Genomic DNA, 25,935 nt, shown 5'->3' on the forward strand with positions numbered 1-25,935 from the left:
AAGTGGAATTATTATTTTCTTTTTTTACCATAATGTGGACATACAGTATCCAATGTAAATGGAGTTAGGGGGCTTAGTCAGAAGTGCTTTTTAATACAGTGGTTTTCATTGGTTCAATATTTGTAAATAGCACAGACAGAAGTCTAGCACTGATTTATTTAAAGAAAATTAAGAAAATACAAAGTTTAAATGAGGAGACAGGAGCTTGTGCCTGACAACGGTGATATATTGAATTCCCTCGTAGAATCAAACAATGAGAAATATTTCAGACTCTTACGACGGAAGCTGTGAGACGCAGTAAGTGTGAACACTAGACTAGACAGTAGACACCTAGGAAACATTTAAAAAGTATTGATGAGATTTTCACAACCATTTCCTTTGGAATGTAAAGAAGGTTTAAACATCAACACTCACCAATTCACCTTAAACTCCAACTCTCTGATGATGATGATGATGATAATGCTCTCTAAGTGTCGTTCTGTAGAGAAAAACAACACCCTGTAATGGAGACATAGGACGTGTCAAGACTGACCTTCAGCTTCTAAAATCATACACGAGTAGATGATTACTAGAGTACAGTAAGTACTGGTATCAGCATACATTATCACACGTGACAAACTTTATAGGTTCATAGGTTCAATATTTGTAGTTCGCTCCCCATCCAGTTATTACATTAATGGACCCCAGAGAAAGATAAATTATACCTTACAGTGTTTTACAATGCTTCTTTTAAATTACTTTATGTAATTAAAGTAGATAAACTTAGCTGGAAAGAAAATGAAAAGCAATAGCAGAAATTATAAACAACACTTGAAGGAGTTACACGAGTGATTGTGAATAGGGTGATGTTGGTTAATATTTAATAGTATGATTAGAAAACTATAAAACTTAGATTGCTCTGGACAGGTTCAAAGTTCAACGGTTTTAAATGTTTTAGACACCATTCATATCTTTATTTGAGAACAAAGAGAAGTCACAGATCTAAATCATCCTGGCAGTATGGATTGGACACAAAACAAAAGTTTCAATTATTTACCAAAAGTTCATTACAATATCAGAATGACACACCATATCACATTTTGTCTTTACAAAATGTTTGGCGCTATATGGGACAGATCCATGTTGATGAGATGAGTGTAGACATATTGTGTACCAATTTGCGTGATTTTAGGGCAAAATCTGTAGGAGCAGTGTCCAAGAATCTGTTTTAAAAAAATCAGCTTGAAGGTGGCGCTAAACGGGACAGATCCATGTTGATGACATGAGTGTAGAGAAAGTGTGTACAGATTTGCGTGATTTTAGGGTAAAATTTGTAGGAGCAGTGTCCAAAAATGTGTTTTGCAGGAATCGGCCTATTGGTGGCGCTAGAAGAGGGCCACGTGAGAATTGGGTGGAGGTTGTGGTTTGGCAGGCAAGGAGTGTGTGTGCAAAATGAATTTAGGCAACAATCAATAATGAATAGAACTAATATGACCACGGAGATTCTCACGCTCATGGGTATGAATAACACAGCTCAGATCATTGGCTACAGGCTCTGAGAGGTTTCCTAACAACGCAAAACTACCTTTGGTTTAGTGAGTAGTGAAGTTTAGTTTAGTTTATTTTGACTAAAGTTGAGCCCTCGTAAGGATAGAGACATTTTAGTCAGCGCCTGTCAGAGCGTCACTTAACCAGAGAGAGATTTCCATAAGGAGTGTTTGTAGTGAGAGCTAGTGTAGTCAGGGGATATCTTCAGAAATATTGTCAAATCCTACCAAAACCTTCCGTCACAAATGTGTTTGTAAAGATGTCTAGTAACACACCTCACAAAGACTGAAATTCAGTTTCCCTAGGAGAATCCTTGACAGCTCACGTGTCGCATCATGACGCATGGTGAGATTGTAGATGGGCTATTTTCACCATTCATTCTTGTGTTAAGACTTAAAGTTATACCATGTAACTTTTTTTATAAAACAAATCTTAAAATTGTCCTAACTGTTAAATCGCTAAAGTTTTAGAACACCCACTCCGTTATTTTCAGTTTCTAAAGCCTTCTCTTTATATGTTTTCTATGATCCTGACCGGGCCCCGGTTTTCGCGGAAAAATTACGTCATCATACACTACCGGCCAATCACAGCGAGGGTTATACACTGCCGGCCAATCACAGCACATCTTGAAGTGGGGTCGCTATCACAATAGGGCGGCCATATTTGTAGGCGCCCGTGTGTCTATACTCGGGTGAAGCATGGGTGAAGGAGTCCGTTTCTCCGGAATGCCTGAACGCACAGGAACCAGGGACCCCTCTAAAGATAGATCTCGGCGAGGTGGAGGCAGACGCGGGGGTGTGAGGCCCGGTCCGCGGCGAAAAACAGCCGAAGGACGCGGACACGACCGCGGTTTGCTATAGAGCTACTGACCACTAGTTGAGCAACTTACACAGTATAGCTTTAAAAAAATACTATTTTATTTGGTAACTTAAAAGAGTTACCAAATAAAAATAATGATAATTTTATTATTAATATACTAGGACTAGTATTACCAAACAATGAGAATAGTTTCAGACACGTAAAGCAAGCAGGAGTGTTAAACCTAATGAAGACACATGACCGCTCAGGAAACGTTTAAAAAGTAAACGATGATATTTCCACAACCATTTCCTTTGGAATGTTAAGAATGTTTAAACATCAACACTCACCAATTCACCTTAAACTCCAACTCTCTGATGATGATGATAATGCTCTCTAAGTGTCGTTCTGTAGAGAAAAACAACACCCTGTAATGGAGACACAGGACTTGTGACTCATACTGTACATGAGTAGATGATTACTAGAGTAAAGTAAGTACTGGTAGATCATCAGCATACAGTATCACACGTGACAAACTTTATAGGTTCATAGGTTCAATATTTGTAGTTCCCTCCCCATCCAGTTATTACATTAATGGACCCCTGAGAAAGATAAATTATACCTTACAGTGTTTTACAATGCTTCTTTTAAATTCCTTTATGTAATTAAAGTAGTTGAACTTAGCCGGAAATAAAATAAAAAAGGAATAGCATAAATTATAAACAACACTTGGAGGAGTTACACAAGTGATTGTGAATAGGGTGATGTTGGTTAATATTTAATAGTATGATTAGAAAACTATAAAAGTTAGATTGCTCTGGACAGGTTCAAAGTTCAACGGTTTTAAATGTTTTAGACACCATTCATATCTTTATTTGGGATCAAAGAGAAGCCACAGATCTAAATTATCCTGGCAGTATGTATTGGACACAAAACAAAAGTTTCAATTGTTTACCAAAAGTTCATTACAATATCAGAATGACACACCATATCACATTTTGTCTTGGCGCTATATGGGACAGATCCATGTTGATGAGATGAGTGTACACATATACTCTGTAGCAATTTGTGTGATTTTTGGGCAAAATCTGTAGGAGCAGTGTCCAAAAATCTGTTTTAAAAAAATCAGCTTGAAGGTGGCGCTAAATAGGACAGATCCATGTTGATGACATGAGTGTAGAGAAAGTGTGTACCGTTTTGCGTGTGTAAAATGTGTAGGAGCAGTGTCCAAAAATGTGTTTTGCAACAATCGGCCTCATGCTATCTTTTTTTAGAGTGGGGGCAAATGAATTTAGGCAACAATCAATAATGAATAATACTAATATGACCACTGAGATTCTCACGCTCATGGGTATGAATAACTGAACAGCTCAGATCATTGGCTACAAGCTCTGAGAGGTTTCCCAACAACGCAAAACTACCTTTGGTTATAGTCAGGGAAGATTATCAGAATACCTGTCAAATCTGGGAATAAATTCCTTACCAAACAATTTCTTCACCAATGTGTTGGTAACGGTGTCTTGTAACATATCTAACAAAGATTGAAATTCAACATCCCTAGGAAAATCTTTGACAGCTAGGGTAATTCTGGGTCTCATTCACTTACTATACTCTGTACTATAACAGAAAAAATCACTCCCAAGAAAATGCTTTAAGTGGGATGTGAGGGGTCTAACTAGGTGTTTTTAATTATTCTGAATCCATTAAAAGCATTTGTTTTGCACAAAAAACATCCCTTGGGCTAAAAATGGACCCCCATACCACTGTGAAAAGTGATGACTCATCACTAAACCATAATTTTTATGGGCTGTTTTTAGCCCAATGAATGTTTTTCGTGCAAAAGAAATGCTTGCAATGGATTCAGAATAATTAAAAAACACCTACTTAGACCCCTCACATCCCACTTAAAGCATTTTTTTGGGAGTCATTTTTTCCCTTATAGTACAGTGTACAGTAAGTGAATGAGATCCAGAATTACCCTAGCTGTCAAAGATTCTCCTAGGGATAGCCTAGGGGGGGTGGGGCGGGTGGGTGGAAGGGGTTGTTTGTATGTGATGTTGATGTTGAAAATTTTGAAAATTGAAAAATAAAGTCTTAAAAAAAAAAAAAAAGATTCTCCTAGGGATGTTGAATTTCAATCTTTGTTAGATATGTTAGACACCTTTACCAATACATTGGTGAAATTCCCAGGTTTTTATTACATTTCCTGACTATTACTGTAGGTGAGCGAAGTAGTTTAGTTTATTTTGACTAAAGTTGAGCCCTCGTAAGGATAGAGAAGTTTTAGTCAGCGCCTGTCAGAGCGTCACTTAACCAGAGAGAGATTTCCATAAGGAGTGTTTGTAGTGAGAGCTAGTGTAGTCAGGGGATATCTTCAGAAATATTGTCAAATCCTGGAATAAATTCCTTACCAAAACCTTCCGTCACAAAATGTGTTTGTAAAGGTGTCTAGTAACACACCTCACAATGACTGAAATTCAGTTTCCCTAGGAGAATCCTTGACAGCTGCTGAAAGTTGGGGTTCTATTAACTTAACTATACATACAGGATAAAACACATCAAAATAATGGTTTAGTAATGAGCCATCACTTTTCACAGTTTTGTGGGAGCCGCCTTTAAACCAAGGAATATTTTTAGCGCAAAACAAATACATGCAATGGATTCAGAATCATTAAAAACCCCTAGTTTGATCCCTCACATGCTACTTAAAGCATATTTATTTTGGTGTGTTTAATCCTGTATAGTTAATTTAATGGGACCCCAACTTTCAGCAGCTGTAACAGATTCTCCTAGGGAAACTGAATCTCAGTCTTTGTGAGATGTGTTACTAGACACCTTTACTTTACAAACACATTGGTGAAGAAATTCTTTGGTAAGGAATTTATTCCAGGACTTTTAAAGATATCCCCTGACCAGTGTAGCGGGTGTTCATTCCCACGGTCCACCCTCCGCCCACTCATCAGTGGGCTGATTGCTACCAGGATAGGCCTCACAACTCCTCTCAGAGTCAGCCGTCTGTCTCTGCTCACCTGGTGCCACGCTTGTCGTGTCGTGTGTATCCTGCAAACACTAGCTGTGTCCTCTAAAAGCAACGCTGGCCGTGGGGCAGCACAGCAGTGCTTCCATCTTGCTCAGTGCCGCTATGTTGTCTCCGTCTTGCTGCTTAACCCTTAGATGCATGAGTGGGGTCAAAAATGACCCCAGGGGTTGTTATTCTTCAATATCTTTAAAAGTAAAAGTGTTAATATTTTCATATTCCAGGTATTCCTCATGAAACATGTTTGTGACATGAGGGCATTTGCATTTTTATTTATTCTTTCATTAATTTTGAGCAAATGCAGTTTTTGTATCACTACCCCACTCTTCCATGAGTGGGGTCAAAAATGACCCCAATTAAAATCAATGCATTTTTGCAATAAACTACTCTGCTCTCACTCATAACTCTGCCATACTTTTGCCTAGCAACGTGATTTCAACTTTAAAACGCTCACACGACTTGAGCCTTGTTTCTGCCAATAGGGACGAGCTGTAATTGTTGAAGCCCCGCCCCCTCTGTCTACTAAACGCATGCAGCAGCTGTCACACTTTGCTGTCACACTTTGCTCTCACATGTAACTCTGGCATACTTTTGCGTAGCAACGTGATTTCAACTTTAAAACGCTCACACGACATGGCACTTTTCTGGCCAATAGGGACGAGCTGTAATTGTTGAAGCCCCGCCCCCTGTCTTCCTATTGGCTGGGCTTTAATCATCCATAACTCCAGTTCGCAGCATGGTACCGTCTCAAATCTTGGTGTCTGGACTTAGACCACCATAGGGATGAGCTGCAATTGTTGAAGCCCCGCCCTCTCTTAAAAGTCTGTTGTTTCCGCCTGCCCTGACGCTCGCTTCTTGCCCTTAGGGTGTCTTACTGGTAATAGTAGTAATAGTAATATTAGTAGTAGTAATATTAGTAATAGTAGTAATAGTAGTAATGGTAGTAATAGTAATATTAGTAGTAATAGTAATAGTAATAGTAATAGTAATATTAGTAATAGTAGTAATTGTAGTAATAGTAGTAATAGTAGTAATAGTAGTAATAATAATATTAGTAATATTAGTAATAGTAGTAATAGTAGTAATATTAGTAATAGTAGTAATAGTAGTAATAGTAATATTAGTAATAGTAGGAATAGTAGTAATACTAGCTGTGACCGTAGGTCGCAAGTTTATATGTGAACGGTCACAGCTTGTCCATATGTATGTATGTATCTCTGTCACGCCTGAGACTGGGGTTCTATGGTTTTGTCGCTCTGACATCATGCTCTGATGTCACTGTGATGTCAGGGGAACCACTCTAACTGAATGTGTTTGCCGCTCTGACAACACGCTCTGTTTTATGCCCATACATGGAGTTCCCTCAAACTTCCCTGTCATTAATATTAATATGTATATGGCCAAGACAGCGCATATCTGTGTGGCTGGTTCTACAGACAGGGATCTCTATGTATGGGCATAAAAGGGATTCTGTTAGTGTGACATCACAGTGAGGCCAGAGTGTGATGTCAGAGCAGCAAACCCATTTTGTTAGTGGTTCCCCTGACATCACAGTGACATCAGAGCATGATGTCAGAGCAGCAAACCCATTGAACCACAGTGTCAGGCGTGACAGAGATACATACATACATACATACGGACAAGCTGTGACCGTTCACATACTAAACTTGCGACCTATGGTCGCAACTATTATTACTATTATTACTACTATTACTATATTATTACTACTACTATCACTACTATTACCAGTAAGACGCCCTAAGGGCGAGAAGCAACCGTCAGGGCGGGCGGAAACAACAGACTTGTAAGAGAAGGCGGGGCTTCAACAATTACAGCTCATCCATATTGGCCGTCTAAGTCCAGACACCAAGTTTCGAGACGGTACCATGCTGCAAACTGGAGTTATGGATGTTTAAAGCCCAGCCAATAGGAAGACAGGGGGGCGGGGCTTCAACAATTATAGCTCTTCCCTATTGGCCGGAAAAAGTGCCAAGTTGTGTGAGCGTTTTAAAGTTGAAATCACGTTGATATGCAAAAGTATGCCAGAGTTAGGTGTGAGAGCAAAGTGTGACAGCAAAGTGTGACGGCTGCTGCGCGCGTTTAGTGGACAGAGGGGGCGGGGCTTCAACAATTACAGCTCGTCCCTATTGGCGGAAAAAAGGCCCAAGTTGTGTGAGCGTTTTAAAGTTGAAATCACGTTTCTAGGCAAAAGTATGGCAGAGTTATGTGTGAGAGCAAAGTAGTTTATTGCAAAAACGCATTGATTTTAATTGGGGTCATTTTTGACCCCACTCATGGAAGAGTGTAGGTATTGGTTGGTCATGCATCCAAGGGTTAAGCAATGGCCAGAATATGCTGCGTAGTGTAGGCCTACTTGTCTTTGCCAGGTGACCGTGTGTTGTCTTTTTAGCTTTGATGCTACAAACGCTTTTTGGGGAGCTTCCTGCTCTGTTGTGCAGTGATCTGTCGCCACGCACATTAGGTATGTTGGCAGTATTCCCTCTCCGCTATACGTGTTGGTTTGGTGTTTCCATTATATTTCCAGTTTACTAACTTCCTCCCGGGGGCTGCGGCGCGGACGGACATAAAAGTAAAGTGGATAAAGTGGTAAGTTGTGCATCTCTCCATTCCTTGTTCTGTGAACTTTAATTTAGTGTAACTTGTAAACTGATATGGCCACTTGTTTCAGGGCCAGTGGCACTGCTGCTTTGCTGTCCGGGAGGTGACCAGTCATTAAGAAAGATCAACAACTCTTCCTCCATTCCTACAGTATTTTGCCTCCGGTCAGAGAGAGGACACAGCGCTCATGTGGTTCCATACTGTACATAACAGCCGCCCTCACCAGCGGTTCATGGCCTCCGGCTTACGGCCAACATTTATGTTTCGTTATGTTGCTTTCTTGTTTATTGCTTTATTTTTTGGAGTTTGTTTGATTTAGTTTGAGTTTGATTTATTCATGGCACATCTATCTGGCACGAGGCCATCAAGCAGATGGCATTCTCTTAAATAGAACTGTCCATATTCCACTGAGTCAGACTCAGACTATCAGACTCACCTCACTGCTACTCACCAGTTAAGAGTGGGGTGGCTCAGAGTAGATGACAGAGTACAGCAACTTACACTACACCACTATGATACCCATGTACCTGACTAAATACTGGTGTACAAGATACACTACACCACTAAGATACCCATGTACCTGACTAAATACTGGTGTACAAGATACACTACACCACTAAGATACCCATGTACCTGACTAAATACTGGTGTACAAGATACACTACACCACTAAGATACCCATGTACCTGACTAAATACTGGTGTACAAGATACACTACACCACTAAGATACCCATGTACCTGACTAAATACTGGTGTACAAGATACACTACACCACTAAGATACCCATGTACCTGACTAAATACTGGTGTACAAGATACACTACACCACTAAGATACCCATGTACCTGACTAAATACTGGTGTACAAGATACACTACACCACTAAGATACCCATGTACCTGACTAAATACTGGTGTACAAGATACACTACACCACTAAGATACCCATGTACCTGACTAAATACTGGTGTACAAGATACACTACACCACTAAGATACCCATGTACCTGACTAAATACTGGTGTACAAGATACACTACACCACTAAGATACCCATGTACCTGACTAAATACTGGTGTACAAGATACACTACACCACTAAGATACCCATGTACCTGGCAAAATACTTATAAAGGTTAAGGATGTCCACAATTACAGCACCAGAGGCAGTGCCACAGATCACCTCAAAGAAACATGTTCTTCTGCTATACCACAACAATGTGGAACGCCTTACCAAAGGCCTTAAAGGCCTAGCATCCTTTAAAATCGCCCTGAAAAACCACTTGCAGGCAGCAGCCATTCGCAACTGGTAAAACCAAACATAGCCCAGCCCTACCCTCCCCTGACCCCTCTTACTATTTAACCTACTCTGTTTTTATTATTTTATTTTTAAATCATTTTCCCCTTTTTTTCCTGACTATATCTTCTATCCGTCTGTCATTCAGTGTTATATGAGATACTTAAATGGCATTGCTTAGTCTTTTCTAGGATCTCCTTTTAGTAGACCTTGTACCAATGAACTGTACCGTCATGAAACTGTACTTTTTCCTATGCAAACTTCTAATAAAGTCTTCAATCAATCAAGTCTTTGTAACACTGTGTTTCTATTCCAGGCCATGGTGCTGGGGCCCTACATTTGGGACAGGGACAGCCGTCCAGGGTTGTGGTAATCCCCCATTTTTGCCGTGTTTGATTTGCCCTTTTGGTTTACTTTGAGAAGGCCACTTCCCTGGGTCAGTCGACCTGTCCCTCCTAACCCTGCCTTTTGCACCGGCCCATAGATATTAGTTATTGTTTACTCATTAAGTACACCGTTCCCCCTTTCACTGTATTCCAGTTTCATTATTAAATGATATGATGATGACTAAGTGCCATGATGCTGTTGAAATAATCTGCTTAAGTTAAATAAAATACTGTTTTTGTACTTTGGTTTCTGCCTGCCTTCTTGTAAAACGAACTTGTGTGCTCCTTTGTAAATCAAGGTGTTTAAAATGAGTAATTCTATAATAGAACTATTTCCGGGGGCGCGACTCTCCCGGTGGCGTTGTCTGGCAATTGGTTTAAATTATACCACTATAGAACAGTGAAGTCATGATGTCACTCGCTCATCCCCCGGTTCCACAGAAGTAATTCTCTATGGAGAATAACATTGAGTCATCTTAAATCGTCTCATATAAGCATTGTGGTCCAAAAATAAACAAACGGTCTTTGCGATATTATCGGCGAGGTGGCTCTGTATGGTTTATGACAGGGGTGGGCAGCATTTATTTCCAGAGGGCCATACTGACTTCCATAGAGTGAGTGAAGGGCCACACATTGTACAATTGAATTGAAACTTGAAACACACAGTGCTGAATTATGTTAAAACGGCATGAATTTGGTAGACATGCCAGACTACTTTACAATAAGTTAGGCTACTTGTTTTCACAACTTAAAATTAAAACTGAAATGTTTTCAGCTGTACTGTGTAGGCGCTACTGTATCACTCTGGTGTACTCTGACCTTATACAATAAAAGGATGGCTTGCATCCTTTTATTCTTCAATGCTGTATCAACGACTATGAGCCTATACATTTACACAGTATCTTGTGTGATAGGTCACTGATAAAACACATTGCATTATGTTATAAACATGGACTGTCTCACTTTTATTATGATCTAAACATAACACTTTGAGTACATACGGATGGAGGAATGCAGGTAAAGTAATCAAATGGAAAATACGAATTACGGAACTATTAATTGGAGTCGAGTTAATTTATATTTTCTCAAAACCATTAAAATACGGCAACATGTACATTTTGTTTTTCTTTGAGGACTTGACGGGCCGGATTGAGATGGCCAAAGGGCCGGGTCTGGCCCCCGGGCCGTATGTTGCTCATGTGTGGTTTATGATATTTTTGATAAAGCCTGTTTCTAGCAAAAATGTAACTAATTAGGCGACAGTAACATTAGCGTTTTCTCACCATCAGTTGATTCTTCATATCCATATGAGTCAAACCGCTGAGATAATTTGTTTATGATTGGAACACGGTTCTTATATGACGCCATATGAAAAAGGTCTATGGGAATTCGGAATGGAGGAAGAAAAACCGCGAACCAGGTAGGATTTGTAAATTACGTCACACTTCACTACTCTATGGCACACTAGGAAGACAACCAGTGCCACGGTCAGGTTAAAGTTCAAGTTCACAACATTACCCATACAGGTGATTGCACAATCAAACCCAGGGAAACGATACCTTCACAGAGCAAGACACCAATGTAGATGAAGCACCAAAAGTAAAAGTACTTTCAGACCTTTTACAAAACTGACGATCTATTTACAAGCTCACAATGTGACAATAACCAAATTATAAAACAGGGCTTTAGGTTTGTAATAATCTATCTCTAAAAACTATACATCTTGTGACTAAACTTTTAAAATAATTGTAGTGGAGTAAAAAAAAGAAGTACCGGTACACTTTTTATTACTGTACCTCAGAGATGTAGTGGAGTAGAAGTATTAATGTTTAAAGGAGTAGTTCACCCACAAAATTACTTTTTTTCTTGATTACTCACGCCATGGAGACTTGAGTTCAATAATATTTTTGTATTCCTAAGACAAAAAATATCAATTATAGTAAATTTACCCCCATTGATTCCAGATGGGGACCCAAATGTATTTGGGTCCCCATCCGGAATCAATGGGGGTAAATTTACTATAATCGTTTTTTTGTCTTTATGTGACAGATACCAATAAATATCCATGAATTCAATTCTCCATGGCGTGAGTAATCAATAGAAAAAAAGTCATTTTTAAGTACTACTCTTTTAAGCAAAGTACTTGAATAAATACTCTTTCTTATAGATTCTCTCACTGGGTCAAAGGTCTAGCCAGTGAAATTAAATTAAATGATATTATAAATTAAATTAAATGATATTATAAATTAAATTAAATGATATTATAAATTAAATGTAATGATATTATAAATTAAATTAAATATTATAAATGATACACAAACTAAACTGTAACCTCTGTACTAAATATGATCTATGACCTCACACTGACAGCACAGCAGAACAGAAACATGTGGAAATCATTAAACGTTTAATAAAATAATAAAACATGAAATCAAACGTCCACACTGTATTCTCCCAGTGTTCAAATGACAAGTGGTACAATTATACATCAATATCATGTTACCACGGTAACAATACAATTACACATCAATAGCATGTTACCATTGATTGATTGATTAATTGATTGATTGAAAAATGTATTAGAAGTTTGCAATAGAAAAAATTACAGTTTCATGACAGTACAAATCACTGGTACACATCACAGGTCAACTAAAAGGAGATCCTAGAAAGTCGAGGCTTATTTCCACAGGAACCACCCTTTAAGTATCTCATATAACATTGAAAGACAGGCGGATAGAACATAGTACTTCATCTAGGATAATATCAATTTCAAAAGCAGAAAAAAGCATAACATCAAATACAAAGGCAGAAAAAAGGGGAGGGGGGAGCATGGGGGCTTAGTCTATTTACAAGTCACGGGTGGCAGCCGCCTGAAGGTGACTTTTCATACCGATTTTGAAGGAGGCTGGGGAATTGCTCTCCTTTAAGGCTTATGGGAGGGCCATGGTAACTATAACATCATTATGTGTGTCATCTTGGTTGTCAGGTATGTTTGTACAAATACACATTAAATGTTTATAGGTTGTAAGGCATGTACTGTATGTAAAAACATCAACATTAAATCATAATTTGTGTCATTTAAGGCTGTTCAAGTATTCAACATCCTCACCAACAATCCTTACACAACGAGTTCCACTCCAGATCAATATTTCAATCATAAACACAAAGCTGATCATTGATCTACAGTATATAATAATGATAAACATTCATATCTTACAGTCATAACATATCATTGATCTACAGCAGGGGTCTTCAACAGGGGGTCCGGGACCCCTAGGGGGTCCTCAGAGTTACTAAAGGGGGGCCGCCAAATCTTTGGTGTGATAGGAACCTTTTTTCTTTCTTTTTTTACATTAATCTGCTCTCGTTTTCCCCTCTACACCAAACCTCTTTGCTGAAAATAGTCGATCTACAAGCTCACAACGCCTCGCAGCGCAAGGCCTTGTGAGCTTTTAGATCTGCTATTTTTGTCTAAAGTTATCCTCGGAATAGGGATACTAACATTAAGTAAACAGTGAAAGTTTACCAAGTATTGACGGTTTAAAAGGTTAGATGTCTGAAAATACTGCTTAACACGAATACAACGTGACAGTGCTCTCAAACAAGTCTATATGAAACTATCCATGAAATCTATGTCAAAGTTTAATCAGCAAAACAATATTATACACTAGTATACAGCATATAGTGGGGGGTCCCTGCTTCATCTCTCTCTCAGCTTAGGGGTCCTTGGCCTGAAAAAAACATTGAGGACCCCTGGTCTACAGTACATATAGAATGATGGAGGACATTAATATCTTATACAGTCATAGAACACATCATCAGTGTCAGGTGGAAACCTTGTATGTCCAAAACCGTTGCTTTTCAGGAGAAGGGAAAAATAAAGGCTTCAAATGGATCCAATGTGGTTGTTAATTAATTAGTCTAGTGGAGATCTGGTTAATTAATTAATTAGTCTAGTGGAGATCTGGTTAATACTTTCATTGTTTCAAGTTTGACACACTTAAAGACAGGGTGAAATCAAAAACATTTTTTCACACTTTTAGAGCATATCTGTAGTGATAATATGGCCATACCTAACACTAGATACCCCCCCAAAAAAAAGGAAAAAAAAAACATTTTTTTGTGTATATTTATATCAAAGGTCCCTAAATAGGCCATTCTTAATTACTTCCTGTGAACAGAAATTCAAAAAGTGATGACATAGACTTTATAAATATAAATGAACCTTTGATTACATTCACCTGTTTGTTTCCCATTGGCTGGCTCCCATTACTTCCATTACTCAGATTTTAAATCCCATCGCCTGAAGGGCTGGTCCCCTCGGATTGGTTCAGAAACACACAGGCTTCCTTTTCAAACTGAAACTTCAAAATAAAATACCCCAAATTAACCAATTCAACTTTAACTCCAAAACATTTTTCAGAAATAGCGGAAATAGCCGATCTACAAGCTCACAGCGCGTCGCGATGCAACACGTTGTGAGCTTGTAGATCTGCTATTTCCGCTACTCTTGTGTTCCAGTGCAGCATGTGAGGAGGTAGAGCAGGGGTGTTCAACGTTTTCAGGCCAAGGACCCCTTAGTTGAGAGAGAGATGAAGCAGGGACCCCCACAACCTGTTCATAGATTCCATATAGTTTCATCGTTTGACAGCACAATCATCAGTGTATTTTGGATTCATGTCAATTTGTGTTTTCAGATATTTAACCACTTGAACCATCAATACTTATATAATAAAACTTGGCCTTTCACTCTGTACTTAGTCTGCTCTTTTTCCCCTCTACACCAAAGCTCTTTGCTGGAAATAGCCGATCTACAAGCTCACAACGCCTCGCGCTGCGTTTTGGCTAAAGTTCTCAGAATATGGACACTAGGGTTCAAATGGTTAATATAAAAAAGGAGAAAAAAAGGTTTCTAGCACACAAAGATTTGGAGGACCCCCTGTAGTAACGCTGTCTCTGAGGACCCCCTAGGGGTCCCGGACCCCCTGTTGAAGACCCCTGAAGTAGAGCATTAATTAAACAATGTTAAAGGTGTAAATATGGAGACGTGAGGTTTGTGCCTGACAACAACAATATAACAGTATAAAATAAACATTCTTCCATGTCAAATCAAAGAGAGTTTGATGATTAGTCCACACGTATCAGGGTTCAACCGCAACACACACACACACACACACACACACACACACACACACACACACACACACACACACACACACACACACACACACACACACTCAGGTGTGTCCCTACGTGCATGTCAGCATGGACAGTTGCTGAGTCATCTCATCATATAATGAATGAGGACAGATTGTATGAAGAGAGGGTTGAAAATGTCTGGAGTGCTCATTTAACTTCAGCTGGGTTCACCTGTCAAAATGTCTGCTGGGAGAAGATGCATGTTGTTGATTGATTTCACATCTGCCTACATTTTTGTTTTGTTTTGTTTGTTTTTTGATCAGACCCCCGGCCCGATAACATCCCAGAGAGACGCGTCTCTACTGGACAGATTTTGATATCAGTGGTTTCAGCATCACGAGCCTTATCAATACCGAAATACGGGTAGAGTTTTTCTGTGAAAGTGTCTTTGTGAGTGTAGATGTGAGTCATGTCTTCAGGGTCGTAGAAGGACACCTCCCCCCTGTCATAGTCCAGGTGGACTCTGATCCTCTCAGGGTTCCTCTGCAGTGGGATGGTTTCATTACACCCATTATCATAGACACCATCCTTCTGCATTAAACACCAGATTCCATATTCTGGTGTGACATATTTCTTTCCTTTCCTGTCAACAGATTCTTTAGCCACTCCTATCAACCAGTCAGGATGGTCTCCAACCAGCACTTCCCAGCTGTGTTTTCCTGAACTGTAACCCTCTGAACCCAGAACATTAGCATCATTAGTGAACCTCTCTGGGATGTCAGGAAGCTGCTGCTTTGTGTCTAGCTTTCTCACACTGGTCAGGTCTTCAGACAGACAGAGGGACTTGGCTGCTGTGTTTGGGTCCAGAATGACAGGAGTGAACGTGACCTTCTCCTTCATCTTCTCCCAGACTGTGGAGGTCAGGTTTCCCAGGTGTTTGGCCACGTCTATCAGAGCTCCAGAGTCCAGCTGTGGATGTGACAGCGTACACTGGTCTCTGGCGCTGGTCTGAGTGTGTTTATAACTGCTGAGAAATGACACGCTGTGTTTCTGCAGCTCTCGTTCTACAGCAGAGATGCTGTCTGAGAGAGAGGAGATCTGCTCCTGGATGATCTGAATGATCTCCTCCTTCTGCTCCTCTTCCTCCCTCAGAGCTGCCAGTCTGGCCTCCTCTTCGTCTGTCAGGATCTGGTGGAGTTTTTTAAACTCTGCTCGGATCATCTTCTCTGCGGCCAAAACCTGCTTCTTGTTGTGTGGAATAACATTATTATTGTGTCTATTTTTTATGTGTTTGCATTTGGTCCTCTTGTCCCTTAGAGTCCTGAGGTCAGACTTCAGTTGGTCCTTCAGGTTGTTGACTGCTTGTTCTATAGGAAGCAGCTTGTGACCAGGGTGGTGAGAGGAGTCACAGATACGACACACAGCTCTCTGTTCCTCCTCACAGAAACCTTTATCCTTCTCTGGATGTTCACAACTCAACACCTTGACCTCCTCCTCAGATGACTGTGTGGATGGAGGGTTGTACCATGGCATTGTCTTCAGAGCAGGAAATTCGTCTGTTAGTCTTGTGTCTTGTAGCAGACGCAGGAACGAGACGCACGTTGTTTCACCCTTGAAGATCATTTTGTCCACAAGTTCAGAGGCTGCCTTGGATGGCGGAGAGACGCTTTTCAGGTCGGCGTACTCACGGCTCGTCACTAGCTTTTCTTCAAAAACACACTCACGGGCAAAGTGAATGTTTGGCATTAGAATGTGTTGGAGTTTTGTCTTGTTCTGTGTGATGATGTCTGTAGCCTCCATGTTGATCCCTGGAAGAGAAGAAGGAACATTGTTTATTAAACTATTCCCCCGTTGCAGTAATACTTCAGTCACTTTCAACATGGAGTCCTTATTTTGGGTATGACATGATGATAGGTGAAAGGTTTAGAAATCTTTCTAACCATTCCCAAAAATGTAAACATTTTCATAAATATTTATATTACGTAGCTGAGATTGAAAGCTGACAACATGCCACGCAGAGATCCCCCACATCTGCTATGTTTGCTATTTGTCGCACAACACGTTTTTAGGGCTTTAAGTGAACCTTTTATCTCCAATCTCTTTTTCATAAATGAACGCTGAACATAATCACACAAGCGTAAATTAAACTAGTAACTAAGTAAACTAGTGAAAATAGCCGACCAAGCACACAACATGTTGCGATACGAAGTGTTGTGAAGTGTTGTCTTTTTTTTTCACAGCTTTGGTCATACAAGGTTTCCACATGACAGCAACAATAATAGATTGTCTTGAATCTCTTGATAATTATTCTCATGTGCCTTTGATAAGATATAACATCTCTTCTGTCAGGCAGTATCCAACTATGTCCAAAATGCTATAAAAAAAACATTAAAGAAAAAACTTTAATATTTTTAGAACAACACAGTAGCCTAACTGCCTCATCAAAGTTGCTATTGTCAGATACTTTAATGTGTTCTTATATTATCACCACTTTAAATCCAGCTGTGGAATTATTAATATTATTTGTTTTACCATAATGTGGACGTACAGTATCCAATGTCAATGGAGTTAGGAGGTTTAGTCAGAAGTGTTTTAATACAGTGGTTTTCATTGGTTCAATATTTGTAAATAGCACAGACAGAAGTCTAGCACTGATTTATTTAAAGAAAATACAAAGTTTAAATGAGATAGGAGCTCGTGCCTGACCACGGTGATATATTGAATTCCCTCGTAGAATCAAACAATGAGAAATATTTCAGACTCTTACGACGGAAGCTGTGAGACGCAGTAAGTGTGAACACTAGACTAGACAGTAGACACCTAGGAAACATTTAAAAAGTATTGATGAGATTTTCACAACCATTTCCTTTGGAATGTTAAGAAGGTTTAAATATCAACACTCACCAGTTCACCTTAAACTCCAACTCTCTGATGATGATGATAATGCTCTCTAAGTGTCGTTCTGTAGAGAAAAACAACACCCTGTAATGGAGACACAGGACGTGTCAAGACTGACCTTCAGCTTCTAAAATCATACACGAGTAGATGATTACTAGAGTACAGTAAGTACTGGTATCAGCATACAGTATCAAACTTTATAGGTTCATAGGTTCAATATTTGTAGTTCGCTCCCCATCCAGTTATTACTAGGGGTGTAACGATACATTTTAATAGCGATTCGATACATATCACGATACATGGTTAACGATACGATACATGGACGATATTGGTTCATTCATGGTGATACGATACGATTCGATTCATTGATTTAAAATCGATATAGTATCTATTTAGCAAAGAAATTAAATCTGTGTGAAAGGTGTGGATAGTGCAGGTTTTTAAGGGAAACATGTATTATTATGGATATAAATAAGTAAACACTGTGAATATCTGGCAAATACATGAACATTATATTTGAACACATATGGACAAACCTGCACATTGACATGAACACAGAGATTACACACATTTATCGATAGACCAGTGTAGCTGAAAGGAAAAGTATTTAAACACCTCCTTCTCATTTTTTCTTCTTAAAAATGCTAAATACAATGCCCAAGTAGGTAGTATCGATACAATCGATTCTTTGCACTGCCGATTCGATACGATACAAAATAATACGATACGATTCGATTTTAGCTGTTTTCATTTCGATATACTTCGATTTTTTAAGTTAAAAACAATATTTCGATACAGTTACTATATCGTTACACCCCTAGTTATTACACTACTGGACCCCAGAGAAAGATAAATTATACCTTTCAGTGATTTACAATGCTTCTTTTAAATTCCTTTAAGTAGATGAACTTAGCCGAAAAAAGAAAAAAAAAGGAATAGCATAAATTATAAACAACACTTGAAGGAGTTACACAAGTGATTGTGAATAGGGTGATGTTGTTTAATATTTAATAGTATGATTAGAAAACTATAAAACTTAGATTGCTCTGGACAGGTTCAAAGTTCAACGGTTTTAAATGTTTTAGACACCATTCATATCTTTATTTGGGATCAAAGAGAAGTCACAGATCTAAATTATCCTGGCAGTATGGATTGGACACAAAACAAAAGTTTCAATTATTTACCAAAAGTTCATTACAATATCAGAATGACACACCATATCACATTTTGTCTTTACAAAATGTTTGGCGCTATATGGGACAGATCCATGTTGATGAGATGAGTGTAGACATATTGTGTACCGATTTGCGTGATTTTAGGGCAAAATCTGTAGGAGCAGTGTCCAAAAATCTGTTTTAAAAAAATCAGCTTGAAGGTGGCGCTAAATGGGACAGATCCATGTTGATGACATGAGTGTAGAGAAAGTGTGTACAGATTTGCGTGATTTTAGGGTAAAATTTGTAGGAGCAGTGTCCAAAAATGTGTTTTGCAGGAATCGGCCTATTGGTGGCGCTAGAAGAGGGCCACGTGAGAATTGGGTGGAGGTTGTGGTTTGGCAGGCAAGGAGTGTGTGTGCAAAATGAATTTAGGCAACAATCAATAATGAATAGAACTAATATGACCACAGAGATTCTCACGCTCATGGGTATGAATAACACAGCTCAGATCATTGGCTACAAGCTCTGAGAGGTTTCCTAACAACGCAAAACTACATTTGGTTTAGTGAGTAGTGAAGTTTAGTTTAGTTTATTTTGACTGAAGTTGAGCCCTCGTAAGGATAGAGACATTTTAGTCAGCGCCTGTCAGAGCGTCACTTAACCAGAGAGAGATCTCCATAAGGAGTGTTTGTAGTGAGAGCTAGTGTAGTCAGGGGATATCTTCAGAAATATTGTCAAATCCTACCAAAACCTTCCGTCACAAATGTGTTTGTAAAGATGTCTAGTAACACACCTCACAAAGACTGAAATTCAGTTTCCCTAGGAGAATCCTTTACAGCTCACGTGTCGCATCATGACGCATGGTGAGATTGTAGATGGGCTATTTTCACCATTCATTCTTGTGTTAAGACTTAAAGTTATACCATGTAACTTTCTTTATAAAACAAATCTTAAAATTGTCCTAACTGTTAAATCGCTAAAGTTTTAGAACACCCACTCCGTTATTTTCAGTTTCTAAAGCCTTCTCGAAATTACGTCATCATACACTACCGGCCAATCACAGCGAGGGTTATACACTGCCGGCCAATCACAGCACATCTTGAAGTGGGGTCGCTATCACAATAGGGCGGCCATATTTGTAGGCGCCCGTGTGTCTATACTCGGGTGAAGCATGGGTGAAGGAGTCCGTTTCTCCGGAATGCCTGAACGCACAGGAACCAGGGACCCCTCTAAAGATAGATCTCGGCGAGGTGGAGGCAGACGCGGGGGTGTGAGGCCCGGTCCGCGGCGAAAAACGGCCGAAGGACGCGGACACGACCGCGGTTTGCTATAGAGCTACTGACCACTAGTTGAGCAACTTACACAGTATAGCTTTAAAAAAATACTATTTTATTTGGTAACTTAAAAGAGTTACCAAATAAAAATAATGATAATTTTATTATGAATATACTAGGACTAGTATTACCAAACAATGAGAATAGTTTCAGACACGTAAAGCAAGCAGGAGTGTTAAACCTAATGAAGACACATGACCGCTCAGGAAACGTTTAAAAAGTAAACAATGATATTTTCACAACCATTTCCTTTGGAATGTTAAGAATGTTTAAACATCAACACTCACCAATTCACCTTAAACTCCAACTCTCTGATGATGATGATAATGCTCTCTAAGTGTCGTTCTGTAGAGAAAAACAACACCCTGTAATGGAGACACAGGACTTGTGACTCATACATGAGTAGATGATTACTAGAGTAAAGTAAGTACTGGTAGATCATCAGCATACAGTATCACACGTGACAAACTTTATAGGTTCATAGGTTCAATATTTGTAGTTCCCTCCCCATCCAGTTATTACATTAATGGACCCCTGAGAAAGATAAATTATACCTTACAGTGTTTTACAATGCTTCTTTTAAATTCCTTTATGTAATTAAAGTAGTTGAACTTAGCCGGAAATAAAATAAAAAAGGAATAGCATAAATTATAAACAACACTTGGAGGAGTTACACAAGTGATTGTGAATAGGGTGATGTTGGTTAATATTAATAGTATGATTAGAAAACTATAAAAGTTAGATTGCTCTGGACAGGTTCAAAGTTCAACGGTTTTAAATGTTTTAGACACCATTCATATCTTTATTTGGGATCAAAGAGAAGCCACAGATCTAAATTATCCTGGCAGTATGGATTGGACACAAAACAAAAGTTCCAATTGTTTACCAAAAGTTCATTACAATATCAGAATGACACACCATATCACATTTTGTCTTTACAAAATGTTTGGCGCTATATGGGACAGATCCATGTTGATGAGATGAGTGTACACATATACTCTGTAGCAATTTGTGTGATTTTTGGGCAAAATCTGTAGGAGCAGTGTCCAAAAATCTGTTTTAAAAAAATCAGCTTGAAGGTGGCGCTAAATGGGACAGATCCATGTTGATGACATGAGTGTAGAGAAAGTGTGTACGTACTACCGTTTTGCGTGATTTTAGGGTAAAATGTGTAGGAGCAGTGTCCAAAAATGTGTTTTGCAAGAATCGGCCTCATGCTATCTTTTTTTAGAGTGGGGGCAAATGAATTTAGGCAACAATCAATAATGAATAATACTAATATGACCACTGAGATTCTCACGCTCATGGGTATGAATAACTGAACAGCTCAGATCATTGGCTACAAGCTCTGAGAGGTTTCCCAACAACGCAAAACTACCTTTGGTTATAGTCAGGGAAGATTATCAGAATACCTGTCAAATCTGGGAATAAATTCCTTACCAAACAATTTCTTCACCAATGTGTTGGTAACGGTGTCTTGTAACATATCTAACAAAGATTGAAATTCAACATCCCTAGGAAAATCTTTGACAGCTAGGGTAATTCTGGGTCTCATTCACTTACTATACTCTGTACTATAACAGAAAAAATCACTCCCAAGAAAATGCTTTAAGTGGGATGTGAGGGGTCTAACTAGGTGTTTTTAATTATTCTGAATCCATTAAAAGCATTTGTTTTGCACAAAAAACATTCCTTGGGCTAAAAATGGACCCCCATACCACTGTGAAAAGTGATGACTCATCACTAAACCATAATTTTTATGGGCTGTTTTTAGCCCAATGAATGTTTTTCGTGCAAAAGAAATGCTTGCAATGGATTCAGAATAATTAAAAAACACCTACTTAGACCCCTCACATCCCACTTAAAGCATTATTTTGGGAGTCATTTTTTCCCTTATAGTACAGTGTACAGTAAGTGAATGAGATCCAGAATTACCCTAGCTGTCAAAGATTCTCCTAGGGATAGCCTAGGGGGGGTGGGGCGGGTGGGTGGAAGGGGTTGTTTGTATGTGATGTTGATGTTGAAAATTTTGAAAATTGAAAAATAAAGTCTTAAAAAAAAAAAAAAGATTCTCCTAGGGATGTTGAATTTCAATCTTTGTTAGATATGTTAGACACCTTTACCAATACATTGGTGAAATTCCCAGGTTTTTATTACATTTCCTGACTATTACTGTAGGTGAGCGAAGTAGTTTAGTTTATTTTGACTAAAGTTGAGCCCTCGTAAGGATAGAGAAGTTTTAGTCAGCGCCTGTCAGAGCGTCACTTAACCAGAGAGAGATTTCCATAAGGAGTGTTTGTAGTGAGAGCTAGTGTAGTCAGGGGATATCTTCAGAAATATTGTCAAATCCTGGAATAAATTCCTTACCAAAACCTTCCGTCACAAAATGTGTTTGTAAAGGTGTCTAGTAACACACCTCACAATGACTGAAATTCAGTTTCCCTAGGAGAATCCTTGACAGCTGCTGAAAGTTGGGGTTCTATTAACTTAACTATACATACAGGATAAAACACATCAAAATAATGGTTTAGTAATGAGCCATCACTTTTCACAGTTTTGTGGGAGCCGCCTTTAAACCAAGGAATATTTTTAGCGCAAAACAAATACATGCAATGGATTCAGAATCATTAAAAACCCCTAGTTTGATCCCTCACATGCTACTTAAAGCATATTTATTTTGGTGTGTTTAATCCTGTATAGTTAATTTAATGGGACCCCAACTTTCAGCAGCTGTAACAGATTCTCCTAGGGAAACTGAATCTCAGTCTTTGTGAGATGTGTTACTAGACACCTTTACTTTACAAACACATTGGTGAAGAAATTCTTTGGTAAGGAATTTATTCCAGGACTTTTAAAGATATCCCCTGACCAGTGTAGCGGGTGTTCATTCCCACGGTCCACCCTCCGCCCACTCATCAGTGGGCTGATTGCTACCAGGATAGGCCTCACAACTCCTCTCAGAGTCAGCCGTCTGTCTCTGCTCACCTGGTGCCACGCTTGTCGTGTCGTGTGTATCCTGCAAACACTAGCTGTGTCCTCTAAAAGCAACGCTGGCCGTGGGGCAGCACAGCAGTGCTTCCATCTTGCTCAGTGCCGCTATGTTGTCTCCGTCTTGCTGCTTAAGCAATGGCCAGAATATGCTGCGTAGTGTAAGCCTACTTGTCTTTGCCAGGTGACCGTGTGTTGTCTTTTTAGCTTTGATGCTACAAACGCTTTTTCGGGAGCTTCCTGCTCTGTTGTGCAGTGATCTGTCGCCACGCACATTAGGTATGTTGGCAGTATTCCCTCTCCGCTATACGTGTTGGTTTGGTGTTTCCATTATATTTCCAGTTTACTAACTTCCTCCCGGGGGCTGCGGCGCGGACGGACATAAAAGTAAAGTGGATAAAGTGGTAAGTTGTGCATCTCTCCATTCCTTGTTCTGTGAACTTTAATTTAGTGTAACTTGTAAACTGATATGGCCACTTGTTGCCTGTTTCAGGGCCAGTGGCACTGCTGCTTTGCTGTCCGTGAGGTGACCAGTCATTAAGAAAAATCAACAACTCTTCCTCCATTCCTATTTTGCCTCCGGTCAGAGAGAGGACACAGCGCTCGTGTGGTTCCATACTGTACATACAGCCGCCCTCACCAGCGGTTCATGGCCTCCGGCTTACGGCCACCATTTATGTTTCGTTATGTTGCTTTCTTGTTTATTGCTTTATTGTTTTGGGTTTGTTTGATGTAGTTTGAGTTTGATTTATTCATGGCACATCGATCTGGCACAAGGCCATCAAGCAGACAGCATTCTCTTAAATAGAACTGTCCATATTCCACTGAGTCAGACTCGGACTATCAGGCTCACCTCACCGCTACTCACCAGTTAAGAGTGGGGTGGCTCAGAGTAGATGACAGAGTACAGCAACTTGCAATGGGCCTGGGGCCAGTTGCACCACCAGAGCGTAAGTTCTGCCCTAAGTTAGGGAGTAAAGTCCTTACTAGAGGCTTAGTAACTACTAGTTAGTTTGTAACTAAGTGAGTTACTAACAGGTGTTGCACCACGACTGCTTAAGGCATAACGTAACTAGTAATGCGTAGACTGTTCCTAAAGTAATGTATAGTCGCATAAAATGACGTCATAGCTCCCGAATCCAATGAAAACGAACTGTTTCTAGTATTAAAGGAAACAAAGCTTGTATCGTTTTGAAATAATGCTGTCTGCCACGTTTAGTAGTGTAGTTGCTCTACTCCCATAGATAGGTTACTTAGTAAAGACTTAGTGCGGCCCAAGGGGTGGTGTAAATATTTAGTTGTTACTTAGAGATACGTAAGAACAAATTTGTGTGGTGCAACACCTGACATTTTAGTAATGCGTAAGTCTTGACTTAGAAGCCATTTACGTTACAACTAGGCTACGTTATAACTTAGTAACTGCTGGTGCAACCCCGCCCTGGTGTACAAGATACACTACACCACTAAGATACCCTAGGCCTACCTGACTAAATACTGGTCTACAAGATACACTACACCACTAAGATACCCATGTACCTGACTAAATACTGGTCTACAAGATACACTACACCACTAAGATACCCATGTACCTGACTAAATACTGGTGTACAAGATACACTACACCACTAAGATACCCATGTACCTGACTAAATACTGGTGTACAAGATAAACTACACCACTAAGATACCCATGTACCTGACTAAATACTGGTCTACAAGATACACTACACCACTAAGATACCCATGTACCTGACTAAATACTGGTGTACAAGATACACTACGCCACTAAGATACCCATGTACCTGACTAAATACTGGTGTACAAGATACACTACACCACTAAGATACCCATGTACCTGACTAAATACTGGTGTACAAGATAAACTACACCACTAAGATACCCATGTACCTGACTAAATACTGGTCTACAAGATACACTACACCACTAAGATACCCATGTACCTGACTAAATACTGGTGTACAAGATACACTACGCCACTAAGATACCCATGTACCTGACTAAATACTGGTGTACAAGATACACTACACCACTAAGATACCCATGTACCTGACTAAATACTGGTGTACAAGATACACTACGCCACTAAGATACCCATGTACCTGGCAAAATACTTTATAAAGGTTAAGGATGTCCACAATTACAGCACCAGAGGCAGTGCCACAGATCACCTCAAAGAAAGGGTCAAACTTGTTCTTCTGCTATACCACAACAATGTGGAACACCTTACCAAAGGCCTTAAAGGCCTAGCATCCTTTAAAATCCACTTGCAGGCAGCAGCCATTCGCAACTGGTAAAACCAAACATAGCCCAGCCCTACCCTCCCCTGACCCCTCTTTGTATTTAACCTACTCTGTTTTTATTATTTTATTTTTAAATCGTTTTCCCCTTTTTTCCTGACTATATCTACTGCATAGTACTGTGTTCTATCCGTCTGTCATTCAGTGTTATATGAGATACTTAAATGGCATTGCTTAGTCTTTTCTAGGATCTCCTTTTACTAGACCTTGTAGCAGTGAACTGTACCGTCATGAAACTGTACCTTTTCCTATGCAAACTGACAATAAAGTCTTCAATCAATCAATCAAGTCTTTGTAACACTGTGTTTCTATTCCAGGCCATGGTGCTGGGGCCCTACGTTTGGGACAGGGACGGCTGCCCAGGGTTGTGGTAATCACCCATTTTTGCCGTGTTTGATTTGCCCTTTTGGTTTACTTTGATAAGGCCACTTCCCTGGGTCGGT

General features: G+C 39.5%; 1 protein-coding gene across 1 annotated transcript; it reads right to left on the minus strand.

Moving 5' to 3' along the window:
* Positions 1-273: 273 nt before the first annotated feature.
* LOC308298667 (E3 ubiquitin-protein ligase TRIM39-like) lies at positions 274-25,874 on the minus strand (the record flags this gene model as incomplete). The annotated part of the gene is made up of 8 exons (XM_080742310.1): positions 274-285; positions 423-498; positions 2,676-2,733; positions 15,152-16,606; positions 17,566-17,618; positions 17,703-17,780; positions 20,475-20,552; positions 25,831-25,874. 8 exons carry the CDS (start codon positions 25,872-25,874, stop codon positions 274-276), a joined length of 1,854 nt encoding a protein of 617 aa, XP_080598436.1.
* Between the last annotated feature and the right edge of the window lie 61 nt (positions 25,875-25,935).

The sequence above is a fragment of the Nannobrachium achirus genome (assembly GCF_963921795.1).
Source record: "Nannobrachium achirus genome assembly, chromosome: 14".
Classification (NCBI taxonomy): domain Eukaryota; kingdom Metazoa; phylum Chordata; class Actinopteri; order Myctophiformes; family Myctophidae; genus Nannobrachium; species Nannobrachium achirus.